This window comes from Cetorhinus maximus, chromosome 13 (genome assembly GCF_964194155.1).
Source record: "Cetorhinus maximus chromosome 13, sCetMax3.hap1.1, whole genome shotgun sequence".
Classification (NCBI taxonomy): domain Eukaryota; kingdom Metazoa; phylum Chordata; class Chondrichthyes; order Lamniformes; family Cetorhinidae; genus Cetorhinus; species Cetorhinus maximus.
The window spans coordinates 76,586,064-76,603,350 of record NC_135891.1 but is presented as its reverse complement, the minus strand read 5'-3'; the positions used below and the strand labels follow the sequence as shown (position 1 = coordinate 76,603,350).

At 41.5% G+C, this 17,287-nt stretch overlaps 1 protein-coding gene across 1 annotated transcript in view; it reads right to left on the bottom strand.

Annotated features, from left to right (window-relative positions):
• Window positions 1-1,065: 1,065 nt before the first annotated feature.
• LOC144688724 (calreticulin-like) overlaps window positions 1,066-17,287 on the bottom strand; it is a 34,803-nt gene continuing 18,581 nt past the window's right edge. The window contains exons 3-9 of the mRNA XM_078555603.1: window positions 14,884-15,087; window positions 14,019-14,113; window positions 11,332-11,541; window positions 10,685-10,798; window positions 7,972-8,115; window positions 6,015-6,107; window positions 1,066-2,507 (exon numbers count right to left, since the gene is read on the bottom strand). Coding sequence (XP_078411729.1) covers window positions 2,301-2,507; window positions 6,015-6,107; window positions 7,972-8,115; window positions 10,685-10,798; window positions 11,332-11,541; window positions 14,019-14,113; window positions 14,884-15,087 — 1,067 coding nt within the window. The 3' untranslated portion in view covers window positions 1,066-2,300. The remainder of the gene's footprint in view (window positions 2,508-6,014; window positions 6,108-7,971; window positions 8,116-10,684; window positions 10,799-11,331; window positions 11,542-14,018; window positions 14,114-14,883; window positions 15,088-17,287) is intronic.

The following is a 17,287-nucleotide window of genomic DNA, read 5'->3' as shown; positions in this document are numbered from 1 at the left end:
TTGCTGCAAAGCCTCTGGCTCGCTGTATCTGGCTGGCCTCATCCGTGCAGTAGTGAATGAAAGTCAATGCACGTCTAAACAGAGCGTCTGTCACCAGCTTGACACAACTGTGGACAGCTGATTGGGAGACTCCACAAAGATCACCCACCGACACCTGGAAAGAGCCAGAGGCATAGAAGTTGAGGGCCACTGTGACCTTCAGTGCCACTGGCATGGGGTGGCCACCCACACAGTTGGAGCTGATCTCAGGGCCAATCATCTGACAGATGGAGGTCAGTGTCTCCCTTGAAAGGCGGAGCTTCCTTTGACATTGCACCTCAGACATATTGAGGTAGCTGCATCGCCACCTGTAAACTCTGGCAGCAGGATAGTGGAGTCTTCTGCGGCCCCTTCTACCTTGGACTTCCTGTTAGCCCTGCGCGCCTCCCCCCACAGGTGGCTCCCCTGGAAGCTGAATAAAGACACCTAGCCTCCTCCCCCTTCTGGCCCTCTCTTCCTCCTCAGAGGAGGTGCCTCCAGCAGAGAGCACAATTCTCATTCCCAGGGTAAGGGAAGGCTGTCTGGTACCAGGAAGGCCCCAAGTGTTAGGACTCCTCCGTAGTCCTGAACTGAAGCCTGTTATTTCTGTCAAAGCAGCTCTGAAGCGAAATGAAGTTGTCCTGTTCACACAAACAAGTAGCAGTAAGTTATAATCTAAAGTACTAACAACTCGCATTAGCGAGCCCATTCACCCCTCTTATCCTGCCTGTGGATGAGGTTTTTGAAAATGTGGCCTACCCGCCTGCCTATTGTGCCCGTGCAACGCCCTGAAAAATGACACGGGCTGCGCAAATCAAATTCAATTGCTGCCTCAAGGGCCTTTACTGGCCTGTTAATTAATGGAAGGCACGCCTCCATCCTCATAGCGCCCGCCCACCAAAATATCACGAAGGGACACACGCCCGATGTCATCGCGCGTCATTTAATTCTAGCCTTAATCTGGCATGGAAGATTACATGAATGGATTTTTAGTCATGCGAATTCCTGAACTTCACTGTGATAGAGAAAAAAATGCACTATAATTCCTTTGACAATTTTTGTACACGTTTATTTAAAACAAACTTTTTGTTTCTGGAAATACATTCAGATCCTACAAAATCAGTTGAAGATGAACTTCATTTCTTTGTCGAAAGGTACCAAAAATAATCAAAACCTCGGCTGTAAAGTGGGGCAATACCTCAGGTTGCAATTATTTACACCAAAATCGGACAATGCTTTGAGATGGAATCTTCCATCAGGTAATAATGTGAATGCAGTTTCAATGCAATGGTTAATCAATTCACCAGCTCCTCATCCATTTGAAGAAAAGATCCCGATGCAGAGCTACAAAGCTACGCTATAATTTTGATAAATACCAAAACAGGTTTTTTTAAGATGCTTTCATTGCTCTCTGATCCTTCCAATTCCTGCATTTCATTCATGCAATACAGCTGTAGTATTTATATCAATGACGCCAATTTACATACATTACATGCTCATTGTGACAAAACTAATATTGCCAGTCGTATGTAAAAACATGCAGCCACTGTTTCATCCTTGATCTCTGTTAAATTTAGAAGGCATTACACTCTTCATTAATGCTCCACTATGCTGGGTCAGGAATGGGATCCACACCCAGTACAGTTCATGGTCGTACATTCACCATGTCAGGCAGAGACATTCAGCAGCAGCAGCACAGGAACTAAAATAATGGTGAAAAATGTTTCAGGAGCTTCCTCCAGGAACAAATCAACATCTCTAGGTCCTCAGCAGTAAATTCCCATCTGCCATGGGAATTTTTCCTCAAATGTGGAAATGACCGACTCAGACATTCTGCCTTCCCAACAAAACAAAAAGCATAGCTGCCAAGGGGGTTGAAGGGGAGAAATAAGGAGAAGACAAGTAAGTAAATAACAGACTCCCAATGAGCCAGATTTCACCCCAGCATGGTGTGAATCAGTAGGTTCCAATGAATCAACTGCAACCACTGCTAGACTCTGTTAGATACTAATGGCACAAAAAGAGTGATTCTAATTCTCAATAGGGAGCGCCCAGCACCCACGAAGCTTGACTGATTCTCCCAGGGCAATGTGCAAGATGTGGTGAAGTTGTAGACCTCAAAAAGAAAACTGTATTATGAAATCTGATAGTCTCAAGTTTGTAACAATGACATTTGCTATGCAGGCAATATTTCAATTAGAAACTCCAAAGGAAGACACTGGTGAAAGGATTAAATTGCAGAAAAACATTGATGATTGGGCATGGCTAGAAATATACAGATTTCACAATTCATCTTTTGTTGCAGTTTTATCTTCTGATGCATCCTCTTCTTCCTCCTCCTCCTCCTCATCTTTCTTTTCCTCTTCCTCCTCTTCATCATCATCCTCATCATCATCATCATCAGCTTCCTCATCTTTCTTTTTTGCTTCCTCAGCAATACGTTTGCTTTCTTCCTCATCTTGTTTTTCCTTCATCTTTTTCTCAGGCTCCTAAACAAAAGCAGTAAAGAGACATCAGGTAACGTAGGTGGGGAGAAGCCCATGAGCAACTTGCACCCCAACCTAGGCCCAAATCCACATCACACCCACACAGCAAACTGTCTTCCCACAAACATAAAATGACTCAATTGAAGCAAGTATCTCAGACTGATACACTTTGTGAGGAGTAAAATTTCAGGACCACCGATTTGCAAAGTCAGAATATTCAAATGATAGGGATTTTCATTTTTCAAACTTGTGTCAGTGGAAAGAGTCAGAGGGTAATTAGGCAGTTCAAAGCTTGGCGAAGGCTATGATGTGGGAATTAGGGTTCCAATTTCTCAAACAATGGGATGCCTTTTGGAATATACAAACTAGCTGGGCTTGACCTAAACAAAGATGGTGGGGTGGGGGTGCTGCAGGATAAGGTATTGGCACGCACGATACATAGAATGGTGAGAATGTGTTTAAATTAGATGCAGGGGTGCTTGTGGTGGATGTAAAAGAGCATCCAGACTAACTGGAGCAAATCTGAAGCTGTATTAATGAAAAGACAAACATAGGTTTAATATGTCTAATTTTAATGCTGGGAGAAAAACCAAACAATAACAATTAAGTTAGCAAACGGGAAAGATAAAAAAGTGCTATGCTTCTATTAACGCAAGAATGATAACTAAGATGTGTGACCTGGGTTGATAGCTTGGACATTAGTATCAGAAACATAGTGGAATCGTTTCAATCAATGGCATACATCCCTGGAAGGATGAGTTTTTTTTAAGAAGAAACCATATCAGAAGGAAAGAACATGATGTGATAATGTATATATAAATTCTAATATTAAGGGACAAATGAGAAGATATAGAAAAGAGCAATAACAGTTTCACTTTGGGCAGAATTAATAGGTGCTGACAGAGGTAAATTATTGCTGGTGCTATGCTATAGGCCTCCAGGCCAGAGCAAAAGCCTTGATCTGGAGCTGTGAGATGAAATAAGGATGGTGACTAAGAACAGATCACCTATAGGGTATAGTATTCAGAGATTTTGAACTTATCAGAGGTTGACTGAGACAACAATGTCTCTATGACTAAGGTAGGGGAGGGATTTTTAAGAGTGAATAGAAGACTGTTTTATGACTCAGTTTGTAAAACAGCTAACAAGGGAATAAAACATCTTGAATTGGATTATTTAAACCTCTAGCACAAAGGTGGATGAAGCTATCAACTTGGTGAAAGACGCTGTTTGGTCTGCCTGAAACTTGGTGGTCTTCCAGTGCAAAGAGCTGTCCACCACCGAGTGTGCAGACTGGCACATTCCAAAGTCCAGGACTACGTGCTAAGGGAAGCACTAAATTTGGGAGCAGCCACCGCAGAGGCTTAATGGGGTAAGGCCACTGTAAGGCCTCCCATCCATGGTGCATTGAGATACTGGAACCAGTGTTAAACCCCTGGGGCTGTGTTTAGCATGAAATTAATATTGTAAGGCACCTCTGAGTGGCCACATATTGTATTGAAAGAAACTGATCTGTATTGCACTTTATGTAATGTCAAATTTGAACCGTTATTTGCACTTATACAAATTATATGAATAAAACATTTTCTGGAAAAAAGTAGCAAATATAGATTCACGAAGGGGAGTTCTTGCTAATCTAATTTTACTGGTTTTCTTTAAGGTGTGACAAAGCCACTTGACAGGAGTAAAGCAGTGAGTGTGAAAAACTTGGATTTCAATAAGGTCTTTAATACAGCTCATCCAGTAATGCTTGGTGACTGAACAAAGTAAATCAAATACTGGGATGTATTAAAAGATCAGTACTGACAATAGTGAGGTAAGTCTTTCATTTTATGAAATGAGTGGTGTGACCACACTAATGTGTGCATTTGTGGTCTCTGCCAAACAAAAAGAAAATTGCAGCTATTGAGAGAATACAGGAGGAGAGCAAGCAGAATGATTGAGGAAAAGGAGGGATTAGCTTATGTTTACGATTATGTAAACTGGCATATTCTCATTAGAAAAGAAAGGCAATCACAATCCAACAAAGGAAGGGAGAAAAGAAACAAAGTTAAATGTCACTGCTTATAGTAATTAATATGCATGACAGTGGCAAGGTCTGTATTACATTTTATTTTCCTTTCTTCCATCCCCCAACCCACCTTCATGGTACAATACCTGGTTTATAAAGCAATCAGGGGATATATTACTCCCTCCCAGAACCATGATAGGATCCCCCTTGTCCTCACTTATCACCCCACCAGCCTCTGCATTCAAAGGATCATCCTCCGCCATTTCCGCCAACTCCAGCATGATGCCACCACCAAACACATCTTCCCTTCACCCCCCCCGGCGGCATTCCGCAGGGATTGTTCCCTCGAGGACACCCTGGTCCACTCCTCCATCACCCTCTACACCTCAACCCCCTCCCACGGCACCTTCCCATGCAACCGCAGAAGATGCAACATCTGCCTCTTTACTTCCCCCCTCCTCACCGTCCAAGGGCCCAAACACTCCTTTCAAGTGAAGCAGCATTTCACTTGCACTTCCCTCAATTTGGTCTACTGCATTCGCTGTTCCCAATGCGGTTTCCTCTACATTGGAGAGACCAAACGCAGACTGGGTGACCGCTTTGCGGAACACCTTCGGTCTGTCTGCAAGCATGACCCAGACCTCCCTGTTGCTTGCCATTTCAACACACCACCCTACTCTCATGCCCACATGTCCGTCCTTGGCCTGCTGCAATGTTCCAGTGAAGCTCAACGCAAACTGGAGGAACAGCACCTCATCTTCCGACTAGGCACTTTACAGCCTTCCGGACTGAATATTGAGTTCAGCAACTTTAGATCATGAACTCTCTCCTCCATCCCCACCCCCTTTCCGATTCCCCCTTTTTCCAATAATTTATATATATTTTTCTTTTCCCACCTATTTCCATTATTTTTAAATGCATTTCCATCCATTGTTTTATCTCTACCTTTTAGCCTATTTCGATCCCTTCTCCCACCCCACCCCCACTACGGCTATCTGTCACTCATCCTGCTTTCTACCCTTAATGTCACCATTAGCACATTCCTTAGATAATATCACCACTGTCAACTCCCCTTTGTCCTTTTGTCTATGACATCTTTTGGCAATCTCCACCTATCACTGGTCCTCTATCCAGCTCTACCTGTCCCAGCCCCCCTTAAACCAGCTTATATTTCACCTCTTTTCTATTTTTCCTTAGTTCTGGTGAAGAGTCACAGGGACTCGAAACGTTAACTGTGTTCCTCTCCGCAGATGCTGTCAGACCTGCTGAGTTTTTCCAGGTATTTTTGTTTTTGTTTCGGATTTCCAGCATCCGCAGTTTTTGGCTGATATATTACTGGGCCTTTGCCAATATTATTTAGCACGTTAAATATCATGAGCACAAATCAATGTGCCCTACTTAAGACAAAGTATTGCAGGATCAACATATTATTACAATTAATTAGCTGGTTATTCCCAAATTCTTTCTCCCATTCCACCTCCAATTCACAACCGCCTCACCTTGGTCTTTCCCCATGTCTTACTGCCAAACTCTTCTGCATATTTTTCATCATCGGTGATGAGAAAGTTGTCAAAAATAGTACCGGATTTCACCTGTAAAACAAGAATTAGGATAAAGTCCTTGAACTGGTTGCTCATTACCCTACATGTAATGTGCATGCAATTTTCCTGCAAAGCAATTTCAATAAATGTGGAGTAACAATGTCACAAAGTACTATGTCATGTCATTTTTCAAGGAGACAATGAAGCCATTTCGCAAACCAGGAAACCTAGAATTCAGCACAGTAATAACAAACTCGCTACAACTAAGGTTATAAAGTAACAAGAAACCAGGCAATGGACTTTTGGCCTTCCAATTTGTTAAAGAAGTTGGAAGAAACTGATCCAAAAGACAGCATCTCAGATACTGCAGCACCTCAGTGCTCAAGTGTCAGCCTAGATTATATGGTCAAGTCTCTGGATTGTGACTCAGGTGTGTGCCAGCACTAAGCCAAGCCTGACACCTTTAAGGGAAAGAGCCAACAAGGCAGTGCCATCTTCACTGCTCTTGCTACTAGAATCAACCCCATTTGCTGAAAATACAGGTTAGTTCAGGAATAACACAGCCAAAATTAATCTGAACTTCAGCTCAGGACCATCTAATGTGCCAGTGAGAGTTTTGCCACTTCCTAAACCAATTCTTAGCACCTGAGTAAAATTGTTAAAATTTTTACTGTGTTGCGCCATAGATTCACATCCACTAGGAGCTGGTCTGAGTCTGAGGACTCATGTTTCATCCAGTGGTTCTACTGAGCCCTGATCCCAGTGGCTTTATTTAAGCCAATGCTAAAACATACTGTACCATATAATACTGAAGCATCATTTTTTTTTTTAAATCCTCTATGCAGACAAGACAGGCAAACTCAATTTTCCCTTGCACAATACCCACACATGGCTGTGGTCACTGAAAGAAATAAAGAATTTGAATTTTTACAGCAACTTACATGACCTCAGGATGTCCAAAACAAAAGTACTTAATTGGTATTTGAAGTATGGTCACTGTTATAATATAGGAAATGTGGCAGCCAAATGAAGTGAAGCCTGGTCCCCCCCACACAGCAATGAATGACCAAATTATTTGTTTAATTAATTAATTAAAAAGGTTTTGGTTGAGTGATAAATGTTGGCCAGGACATCAAGGAAACCTCTCTAGCTCTTATTTGAAATAGTGCCAAAGGACCTTTTACATCTGCCTGAGGGGGCAGACAGATCCTCAGTTAAACATTTCACCTGAAAGGCAGCATTTCCCTTGGTAATGCGCTGAAGTGTCAGTGTAGATTGTGCGTCACAGTTTCTGGAGCAAGACTTGAACCCTCAATCTTTTGACTTAGAGGCAACAGTGATTCTCAGGTCATAGCTGAAACCTTAAACCGTGGGCAGAAACAGCTGTATCAGTCTTCTTGCTCAGAGGCAACGAGCTGAAATATGGACACCTAATTACAGTACCAGCTGCTGCAGCACAAACCTGGAATTTTCAGTCTGTTTGGCTCACACTGCAACTACCCAAAGCTATCAGGAGTGCTGGAGTTGAATTTAAACATCAGTAAAGACATCATCCTGAACCTGGAGAATTACAGAGCAAGTACGATTTCAGCAGAATGTAAATTAATCTAACTCCCTTATGGCATCTGGCTCGGTGTCTTCTCCAAAGCCAGTTACAGAGATTGGATTGTCAGCATTTAATGTTCAAACTGGAATGAATGCACAAGGATGCTAATCAGAGTTCTCTGTAACCATTTGTAAGATAGCCATGGTGGTGCAACTATGTGTTAGTGTGTTCCACATTTCTGTAGATTTACTGCCAGGACAAAGGGCAGACCTGATATTTGAGGAGTAGGTTTGCAATTCCAGGTACTCCCATTGTAAATATTGCTATAAACCATACTAAAGACAGTCAGTATCACTGCCCATTACTGACCTGCCACAGGTCCAGTCCAATCACGCCAATGTTCTGAAATCTGTAGATGTTAGTGTCAGGAGCATATTCAGGATTGTCGATCTCCGGATGGACCCAGGCACCTTTGTAGCTGGGATTTTTTATTTGTTTTGGTTTCCATTCACCCTAGGTTTAAAAAAGAACATTCAATCTGTCAATGTTTAATGCAACATACAAAGTATGTAAAACAGGATGTCAATACATGTGTGAAGCTGATTAAAAGGGGAAACTGCCCTTTGTTATCAATACTCCAAGCACTCTCAGAATTTAACAGTTTGTTATGAGACAGCAGTTTGTTAAAGCTGAGCTATTCAAAAATCCCAGAGGGAAACTTGAAACAACTATCATAACCTATATTTTTAATTGGTATATTTGAGATGCAACTCTAAATTCAGGAATCAGAGCCCCAGTTCTCGAGGGGTTTTATATTAAACTAAATGAAACATTTTATTAAGTTACAACACATTAAACACATATACATGGTCACAAATTACTACTATCATAATTTTTAACAAATTCCTAAGCTAATCCCCATTAAGGCAACAGCAACCCATAGACTTAACCAGACACCAGGCAAAGTATTTTCACCATACAAATTCAAAATGATGTTCCTCTCACTTTGGTTCCTATGGAGACAGTTGTAGGCTTACAGCTACTTTGACCTTACATTGCCTCTGTTCTGCACACAAAACTGCTATCCTTATACCTAGCACAGCTCATTGAATGTAAATTCTCATTGTATCACCAGCCTCTTTGAACTCCACCCCTTTCATAGTACCAATTTTATTAGTAATATAAACATATTGCTTGGTCTCTGCTAGTTAGTTGCCAGATTTCATCCTACATCTTGAATGCTCTATTCAAGAACTGCAAATGCACTCTATCTTTTTTACATCTCAAAACTAATACACATCAAAGCACCCAGACTAGCTGGCTTTAATCCAATTAAGACACACCCACAGACTAAACTTCAATTTTAAAAGAAAAATATTTTCCAATAATATATACATTCATAGCTTCGTGACACAGTTTCTGTTCAGTGCTATTGTGCTTCCGAAGGCTGTGAAAAACAAAGATCCTTAATAAGACAAATAGTGAAGCCCTTATACTGCATCTACCCTACTTGAACCAAATAAAATGTGACTAAAGATTCAGTTACAGGGAGGAAGGGGAAAGTGAAATACCCTTAATGGAAAATAGGGGTATAACTTTTTTTCTGCTAATTAACAACCCAGTAAGAAACTGCATTTGGCATGTTTCAAACTTACACATTTCTGCAAATATTTGATATATTTTTAATCATAGCTGACAAAAGCGGGCAGCTTGTTTCAAGATCTTTCAGTTTAAGAGTTATTAATTGTGTAACTATATGGGGCATAACAGCAGGATAAGAGTTACTCATTGTATAAGGTTAAATTGTTACTGCGTACGGCTACATAGTAGGGAAAGGGCTTAGAGCCCTAATATGTGCCACTGTATTTAGGTAGAATGGACATTAATTTCTGCTGTCTAATTTATAGCCAAAGCAGAGGCAACTGTGAACAGATCTAGTCTCTTTATTACAAAAAGGATATAAAAGCAGTGGAGAAAGAAGATACCAGACCTGAGGATATAACTATTAGGTAAGACTGAACAGGCTGGGGCTCTTTTATCTAGAAAGAGGTCTTTGAAATTATGGAGGAGTTTGACATGGTGGATGTAGTGAAGATGTTTTCGTTTGTGGAGAGACCAAAACTAGGGGCCATAAGCTCTTCACTAATAAATTCCTTCCTCATTTCCCTTCTTTTGCTGACAGTAAATAAGGCATACAAAAGAAGCTGCTTTACCCAGAAAGTGGTTAGAATCATGAATAGTACAGCACAAAAGGAGGTCATTCAGTCCATCAAGTCTGCCCTGGCTCTTTTGAAGGGCAATCATGTTATTCCCAGTATACCACTCTTTCTGACATTTTTTTTTCTCCAAGTATTTATCCAATTTTCTCCTGAAAGCTATTGAATCAGTATCCATCAAACAGTGCATTCAAAATCCTAACCACTCATTGCATAAAAACAAATTTTTCCCCTCATGTTGCATCTGGTTCTTTTGCCAATCACCTTAAATCTGTGCCCCCTGGTTATCCATCCTTCAGCCATTGGAAACTGTTTCTCTTCATTTACTCTATCTAAACCCCAAATGATTTTAAGCATCTCCATCAAATCTCCCCTAACCTTCTCTTCTGTAATCAGAAGAACCCCAGGTTCTCCAATTTATCCATGTAACTGTGATCTCCTCATCCCTGAAATCATACTAATAAATTTATTCTATACCCTCTCCTAAAGCCTTCACCCTTCTTGAAGCCTGGCACCCAGAATTGGACACAATATTCAAGCTGTGACCAAACTAATATTTTATATAGGTTCATCAGAACTTCTTGGCTTTTGTACCCTGTGCCTCTATTTATAAAGCCCAGGATTCCATATGTTAGAATGTTAAACATGTAAGCACATGGAATTATTGAGGCAAACAGATGCATTTAAGGGAAAGCTAAACAATTACATGATGGAGAAAGTAATCGAAAGATATGCTGGTAGGATTAAATGAATTAGGATGGGAAAAGGCTCATGTGGAGCATAGACACTGGCGTAGACAAGTTGGGTCAAATGGCCTGTTTCTGTGCTGTAAATTCTATGCAATGCCAACATTTTGACCTCCATACCTTGTATTCTGGGTTTGGGATCATTGGAGGCTCCCACTCCCCATCCATTTCGTCATCCCAATCTTCTGGTTTTTTGGCATCTGGGTCTGGAATGTTCTCAGGTTTATCCCAATCCTGCATTTGTCAATAGAGAGATAAAGAATGCTGTGGTCAGATCAGGCAATTATCACCCCCCCCACTGGAACAGTTAGCAGGTGCCTCAATTCACTTATTGTCCTTCATTAACTCTTGTCAGCTTTCTCACTTACACATATAGATGGCTATGTCAGTTTATTCCTAGTTAAGGCCTTTTAATCGGATTGTATTATTGTAAAGTTATCACTGCTGAAGCTGATGAAAAGTTGAGTTCCCCAGCATCAAGTAATGCACTTTTATGATAATCTACATTGCTCTTAGTTCTGCCAGTAGGAGGTGCAACATCAGTCTGAGATTCTCAACCTTCCATCTGCCCTCTCATTGGCTTTGCCACCATGTGTAATGGCAGAAGCTTGCTCTGGCGGATTAAAGTACTATATAACATTTTTCTGCAATAATTGTGAAAGGCTACTTGCCATTAGCAGTGTGTATACACTTGACCAATAGAGGGTATATGCCCAGCAATCACAGAGAGACAGAGGCAACGGCTGTTCATAGTTCTCTGATCTCACCTCTGGCTTTTTATCATCAACATCATCGATTGTCTCTCGGTCATCCCAGTCCTCTGGCTTCGTCACCTCAGGATCCTTGATCTTCTTCGCTGGCAGGAGATCCCAGTCATCTTCCAGATTACCGGACTCCACTTTTGCATTGTCAATCTTAACTTCGTATGTCTGATCAGATTTGACGATCAGCGTATACAGGTGAGTCAACTCATCGTCCTACAAAGAACAAAAAATAAAATAGTGCTTACAGCAGTGTCAGCCCACTTGTATGGGATTTTTTTTTTTTTATTCATTCATGGGACGTGAGCGTCGCTGGCTAGACCAGCATTTATTGCCCATCCCTAATTGCCCTTAAGGTGGTGGTGAGCTGCTTCTTGAACCGCTGCAATCCATGTAGTGTAGGTACACCCACAGTGCTGTTAGGGAGCGAGTTCCAGGATTTTGATCCAGCAACAGTGAAGGAACGACAATATTTTTCCAAGTCGGGATGCTGAGTGACTTGGGAGGGGAACTTGCAGGTGGTGGTGTTCCCATGTATCTGCTGTCCTTGTACTTCTAGATGGTAGTGGTCGTGGGTTTGGAAGGTGCTGTCTGAGGAGCCTTGAGGAGCTGCTGCTGTGCATCTTGTAGATAGTACACACTGCTGCCACTGTGCATCGGTGGTGGAGGGAGTGAATGTTTGTGGATAGAGTGCCAATCAAGGGGCTTTGTCCTAGATGGTGTCAAGCTTCTTGAGTGTTGTTGGAGCTGCACTCATCCAGGCAGTGGGGAGTATTCCATCACACTCCTACTCCTGACTTGTACCTTGTAAATGGTGGACAGGCTTTGGCCAGTCAGGAGGTGGGTTACTTGTCACAGGATTCCTAGCCTCTGACCTGCTCTTGTAGCTATAGTATTTATATGGCTAGTCCAGTTCAGTTTCTGGTCAATGATAACCTCCAGGATGTTGATAATGGGGGTTTCATCGATGGTAACGCCATTGAATGTCAAGGGGCGATGGTTAGATTCTCTCATTTTGGAGATGGTCATTGCCTGGCACTTGGCAGCCCAAGCCTGGATATTGTCCGGGTTTTGCTGCATTTGGACATGCACTGTTTCAGTATCTGAGGATTCGCAAATGGTACTGAACATTGTTCATTAATGATTGCACATTGCCACTTCTGACCTTATGATGGAAGGAAAGTCATTGATGAAGCAGCTGAAGATGGTTGGGCCTAGGGCAGTACCCTGAGGAACTCCTGCAGTGATGTCCTGGAACGGAGATGATTGAGATCCAACAACCACAACATCTTCCTTTGTGCTAGGTATGACTCCAACCTGTGGAGAGTTTTAACACCCCCACCCCCTCCCACACCTGCCACCCACCACCCAATTCCCATTGACTTCAGTTTTGCTAAGGCTCCTTGATGTCACATTTGGTCAAATGCTGCCTCAATGTCAAGGGAGTCACTCTCACCTCACAAACCAATTTGATCACAAAGTACTGTTGTACCAGAGTTTGTGCTTTGTAACCTCTCTCTCTCTCTCTCACAGGAGGAGACAAGTATATTCTAGTAAGAATGGGGAAAAGTGCAAAGTATTGTATGTAAAATTGCCACTGCAAGGCTGCATAGATAAAGGGAAAATACACATTGTCTGAAAATGAAGTTTTTCAATGAACTTGCTGTTTGTGGTATGGGGCCACCCAGGCACGGCATTCCCTTTCATTTGTCTTTTCCCATGCTTCAAGATACTTTTTCCATTTGGCATCTGTCTATTTAATGCAGATTAGAAATAAAACTGGAATCCATTCCTATTCCATTGCATTTGTTGCCCATTTGAAACCTTCTGAACATTTCCCATTCTCTGAATATCCCAGTTCCTTGGTCAAGATCCCAAGTGAAAAACTTGCTTCGCAGCTTCCATCAGTATTGTTTCTCAGCATGAGAACAAATGTGAAGGGAATTCTCTCTCTACCCATTTTTCCCCTTCACTGCCCCTCTCCCCCAAAGTAGGTCTGCCACCTTCCCTTTTGTTCTACTCCAGAAAGCTAGTTGGTGAAGGATAGAACTGGAACCAATCTTTACAAGTTTGTATTTAAGGAGTTACACATTACAACCATACACCTCCTAACCGAACAAACACAGTGTTAGTCTCTGCCTATTATAGGGCTTAAGTGAGTCCCCACTTGCATACAATTAAACATAATTAATATACACTTAACACCCTTCACCAATACAGATCAGATCACAAACCCAGTCTATGGAGATTCATGAGTGGGAACCTATGTTTCATCATCCGTGATAAAATGCAAAGCACCAACTCACTGTGGTGCTCTGACAAGGCATGCAACCTCCCTTTCGTCATTCTTTAAAATCTGTAGTCCAAAACTAATATTCTATACAAATACTTGAATATTTGCAGTCCTACAAACCTACAAACTCTCCATTTGTCAGACTCCAACCTCTTTGTCCATTTCACCCATTTCATTTGCAGCCATGCCTTCAGTCTCCTAGAACGCACTTTCTGGAACTTCCTCCCTCAAACTCTTCATTTCCCTCTGCTCTTTTCAGACCCTCCCTAAAACCAGTTTCTTCATCCAATCATTTGGTCAGCCCCCCTTTGGCTTAGTTTTCATTTTCCTTATTCCACATCACTTCACATAGGCATGTTTTTACTATGGTACAGGTACCATACAAATTGTTAATACATACCTTGCACTTAATGTCTTTCTTGATGAGATGGTTTTTGCCTTTGTAGTTAATAATTACATGTACTTTCTTTGTTGAGTATCCACAAATATCAGGACCTTGGATGCAATGAAAACAGACATATATTTTTCAATTCGATTCTTGATTAAAGAAAGGAAGAAAACTGCAGCAGGTCTTGTCAGTATTTGTATACAGAAATGGAAATTTGTTGTTTGCAGAATCTTTGCTGTGTGTAAATATGCCTTCACTCTAACGATGACCATACTTCAAACGTAATTTATTGGATACAAAGTGCAAGGGGTTTCCTGACAGCTCGATTAAACACCACTTATAAATGTAAATTTCTTCTCTTTTTTACAGTATTGTACAGGGCACAGTATATAGGACATGGAACTCCATGTACCCAGTTCACTTATTAACGTAGCACATAGAATGTGTGCATGGTGAACACTAGTATGACACACAGAATGTTGTGGCCAGTATATTGTACAGTATTACATCACAGAATATGTTATATGGACCTCGTCAGTGCCTCACGCAGAATGCTTCAGGTATTAAATTACTTGCGGACTTCGCATGGGAACTGAAGAGGAGATCACGGTAAATTCATTAAATCTTTAGTTTCCAAATGAACTGTGGTAAAAAGCAATAATAGCCGGCTGACTCTTAGACTAAACTTAAAACAGATGGCTGAGGCACACTGGGAGAACCTACCTGAAAGCATGTTACTGGCCAGCCACCTAACTCCTATAATCTAGAGGCTGCTTTCTTTCCTAATCTGTGATATGCCAATGGAATTGGTTTATAATCTGATATAACTTCCTTGTGAAGTGCTTTGACATTGGCCACCCAGGCTCGGTAAGCTCACCAAACATGAGATAATATTCAGATTCTCCGTGAATGGCTTCCTGATCCACATCTGCTGGGAAGAGTTTAATGTATCCACCGCCACAGTCAATCTTCTGCTCATGTTTCACAGTGAACTGAATCACCAGGTTTTTATCCTCATTGCTGAATGGATCAAATCTTGCCGAAAGGGCATAAAATTTAGCATCCTGGCTGGTCTGGATACCTGGAAAGGAGTGTAAGTTTTCATAAATTTCACATAACAGCTAATTGTACAATAGCATGAACACAAGTTGTACACCGGTACAAGCAGTAACAAAGTGATCAATATGGGATAGATACCAGTATAAAAGTGATATTACACCAACAGCAGGAATAGGCAGATACAATGCTGTGCAGTGGGTTTAGGTCATCTTGATGAGACCTATAGAAGTGAACAGAGAAGTTCAACTCATGTTCACAGGTGTATCTGCTCCATAGCTAAGTAGCTCTGGCTCTGTCCACAACCAACCAACCAACCAATTGCGTTCAACGGACTTTAAAATGGCTGCCCCAATGTTTATCAACAGAACCCCACATCAGGTGTGTTAATGGCACCCACGTAAATATAACTGCACTTGACACAGATCAAATACAAGCCTGTCCTAACAACAGCACAAATACAGGCACAGAGAAATTGACAACTGATCTGCAATGATTGTACAGGATTTTGGAGACACCCCATCTGGAATACTGTGTGTAGTTTTGGTCTCTACATTTAAGAAAGGATATACTTGCATTGGAGGCAGTACAGCGAAATTTCGCTAGATTGGTCTCTGCCCAGCCACCTAACTCTTTTATAACCTAGAGGCTGCTTTCTTCAACTCTGAGGGAGTTGTCCTATAATGAGAGGCTGAGTAAATTGGGCTTATATTCTCTGTAGTTTAGATATTCTCTGGAGATTAGAAGAATGAGAGGCAATCTCATTGAAATTTACAAAATTCCTGAAGGGGCTCAATAGGGTAGATGCTGAGAGGTTGTTTCCACTGGTTGGGGAATCTAAAACACGAGGGCACAGTCTCAGGATAAGGGGCCAATCATTTAGGACCGAGATGAGGAGAAATTACCTCACTCAAAGGGTTGTGAATCTTTGGAATTCTCTACCCCAGAAGGTTGTGGATGCTCCATCATTGAATATGTTTAAGGCTGGGATGGACAGATTTTTGGTTTCTCAGGGAATTAAGGGACATGGGGAGTAGGCAGGAAAATGGAGTTGAAGCCCAGGACCAGCCACGATCGTATTGAATGGCAGAGCAGGCTTGTTAGGCCATATGACCTACTCCTGCTTCTATTTCTTGTGTCCTTGACAGATATTAATCCTGCAGATAAAAGGCAACTTTTGGTATGGAGAGTGTGGAAGAGCCCCTGGCTCACTTCTATTCCATCCATATATCACAGTGAACAGTTATTAGATTGTACCACAGATACAGTAGTACCCACCACTGTGCCCCCATCCCCATAGTATTGATGTTCAAACCAGGGTTACTGAACCCAAGAGAGTCTAGTGATCCTAAGGAATCTGCATGGTCACCAATTTTATGTCTGTTATCATATTTCTGATTTTCATCCTTTAAATTTGCAGATTTTCTAGCATGTTGTTTCTGGCAATATAAACTAGGAAACATTTGCTATAGTTATGGAACTTGCTGCTTTGGGTTTGTAATTCTGTCTTTTAGTTATTAGGATACTGTACAGGGGCTCCTTGGAATTTATGTATTGGTTTTTGCAGATTATATCTATAGAAATGTTCAAAAACTGCTGCATTATAGGAATTAAGATGCAGATTTCTGTAAGGGTATCAAGGGATATGTAACTAAGGCAAGTGAATGAAGTTGAGATACAGATCAACCATGATGTAGTTGAATGGTGGAGCAGGCTCAAAGTGGAACAGTGTACTCCTGTTCCTTTATTCCTATGAATTCCACTTTCTTTGGGAACACCAAAATAAGATATGGCAATAATTCATCAAAATAGTTATTCTTGGTGTTGTTTATCCCAGAAAGCTGTAAAGGTTAATGAGAATTTTTCACGGGTGTTTTTCTTTTTGACTCTTTCCTTCTTGAAAATGGTGACTCTCTGCTGAGGTAGGTTCTGCCTGAACCTTGTTCCCTCCCGTGCCCAAGTATTTTTATTTCCATATGGAGTAACAAAAATGAGTATTCATAAGTCATTCAACTAGAGATGGGGATGGGAAAGGGAGAAACCAAGCCTAACCCTATCGCCCAACATCCTTTTTTCAAAGGAAAAATTCCATTCATGGCAAGGCCAGCATTTATCGCCCATCCCCAATTCCTTCAAGAAGATGATAGTGAGGTAGTGAAAGTTGAACAGCTTTGATACAACTGAATGGCTTGCTAGCCCATTTCAGAAGGTTGTTAGAGTCAACT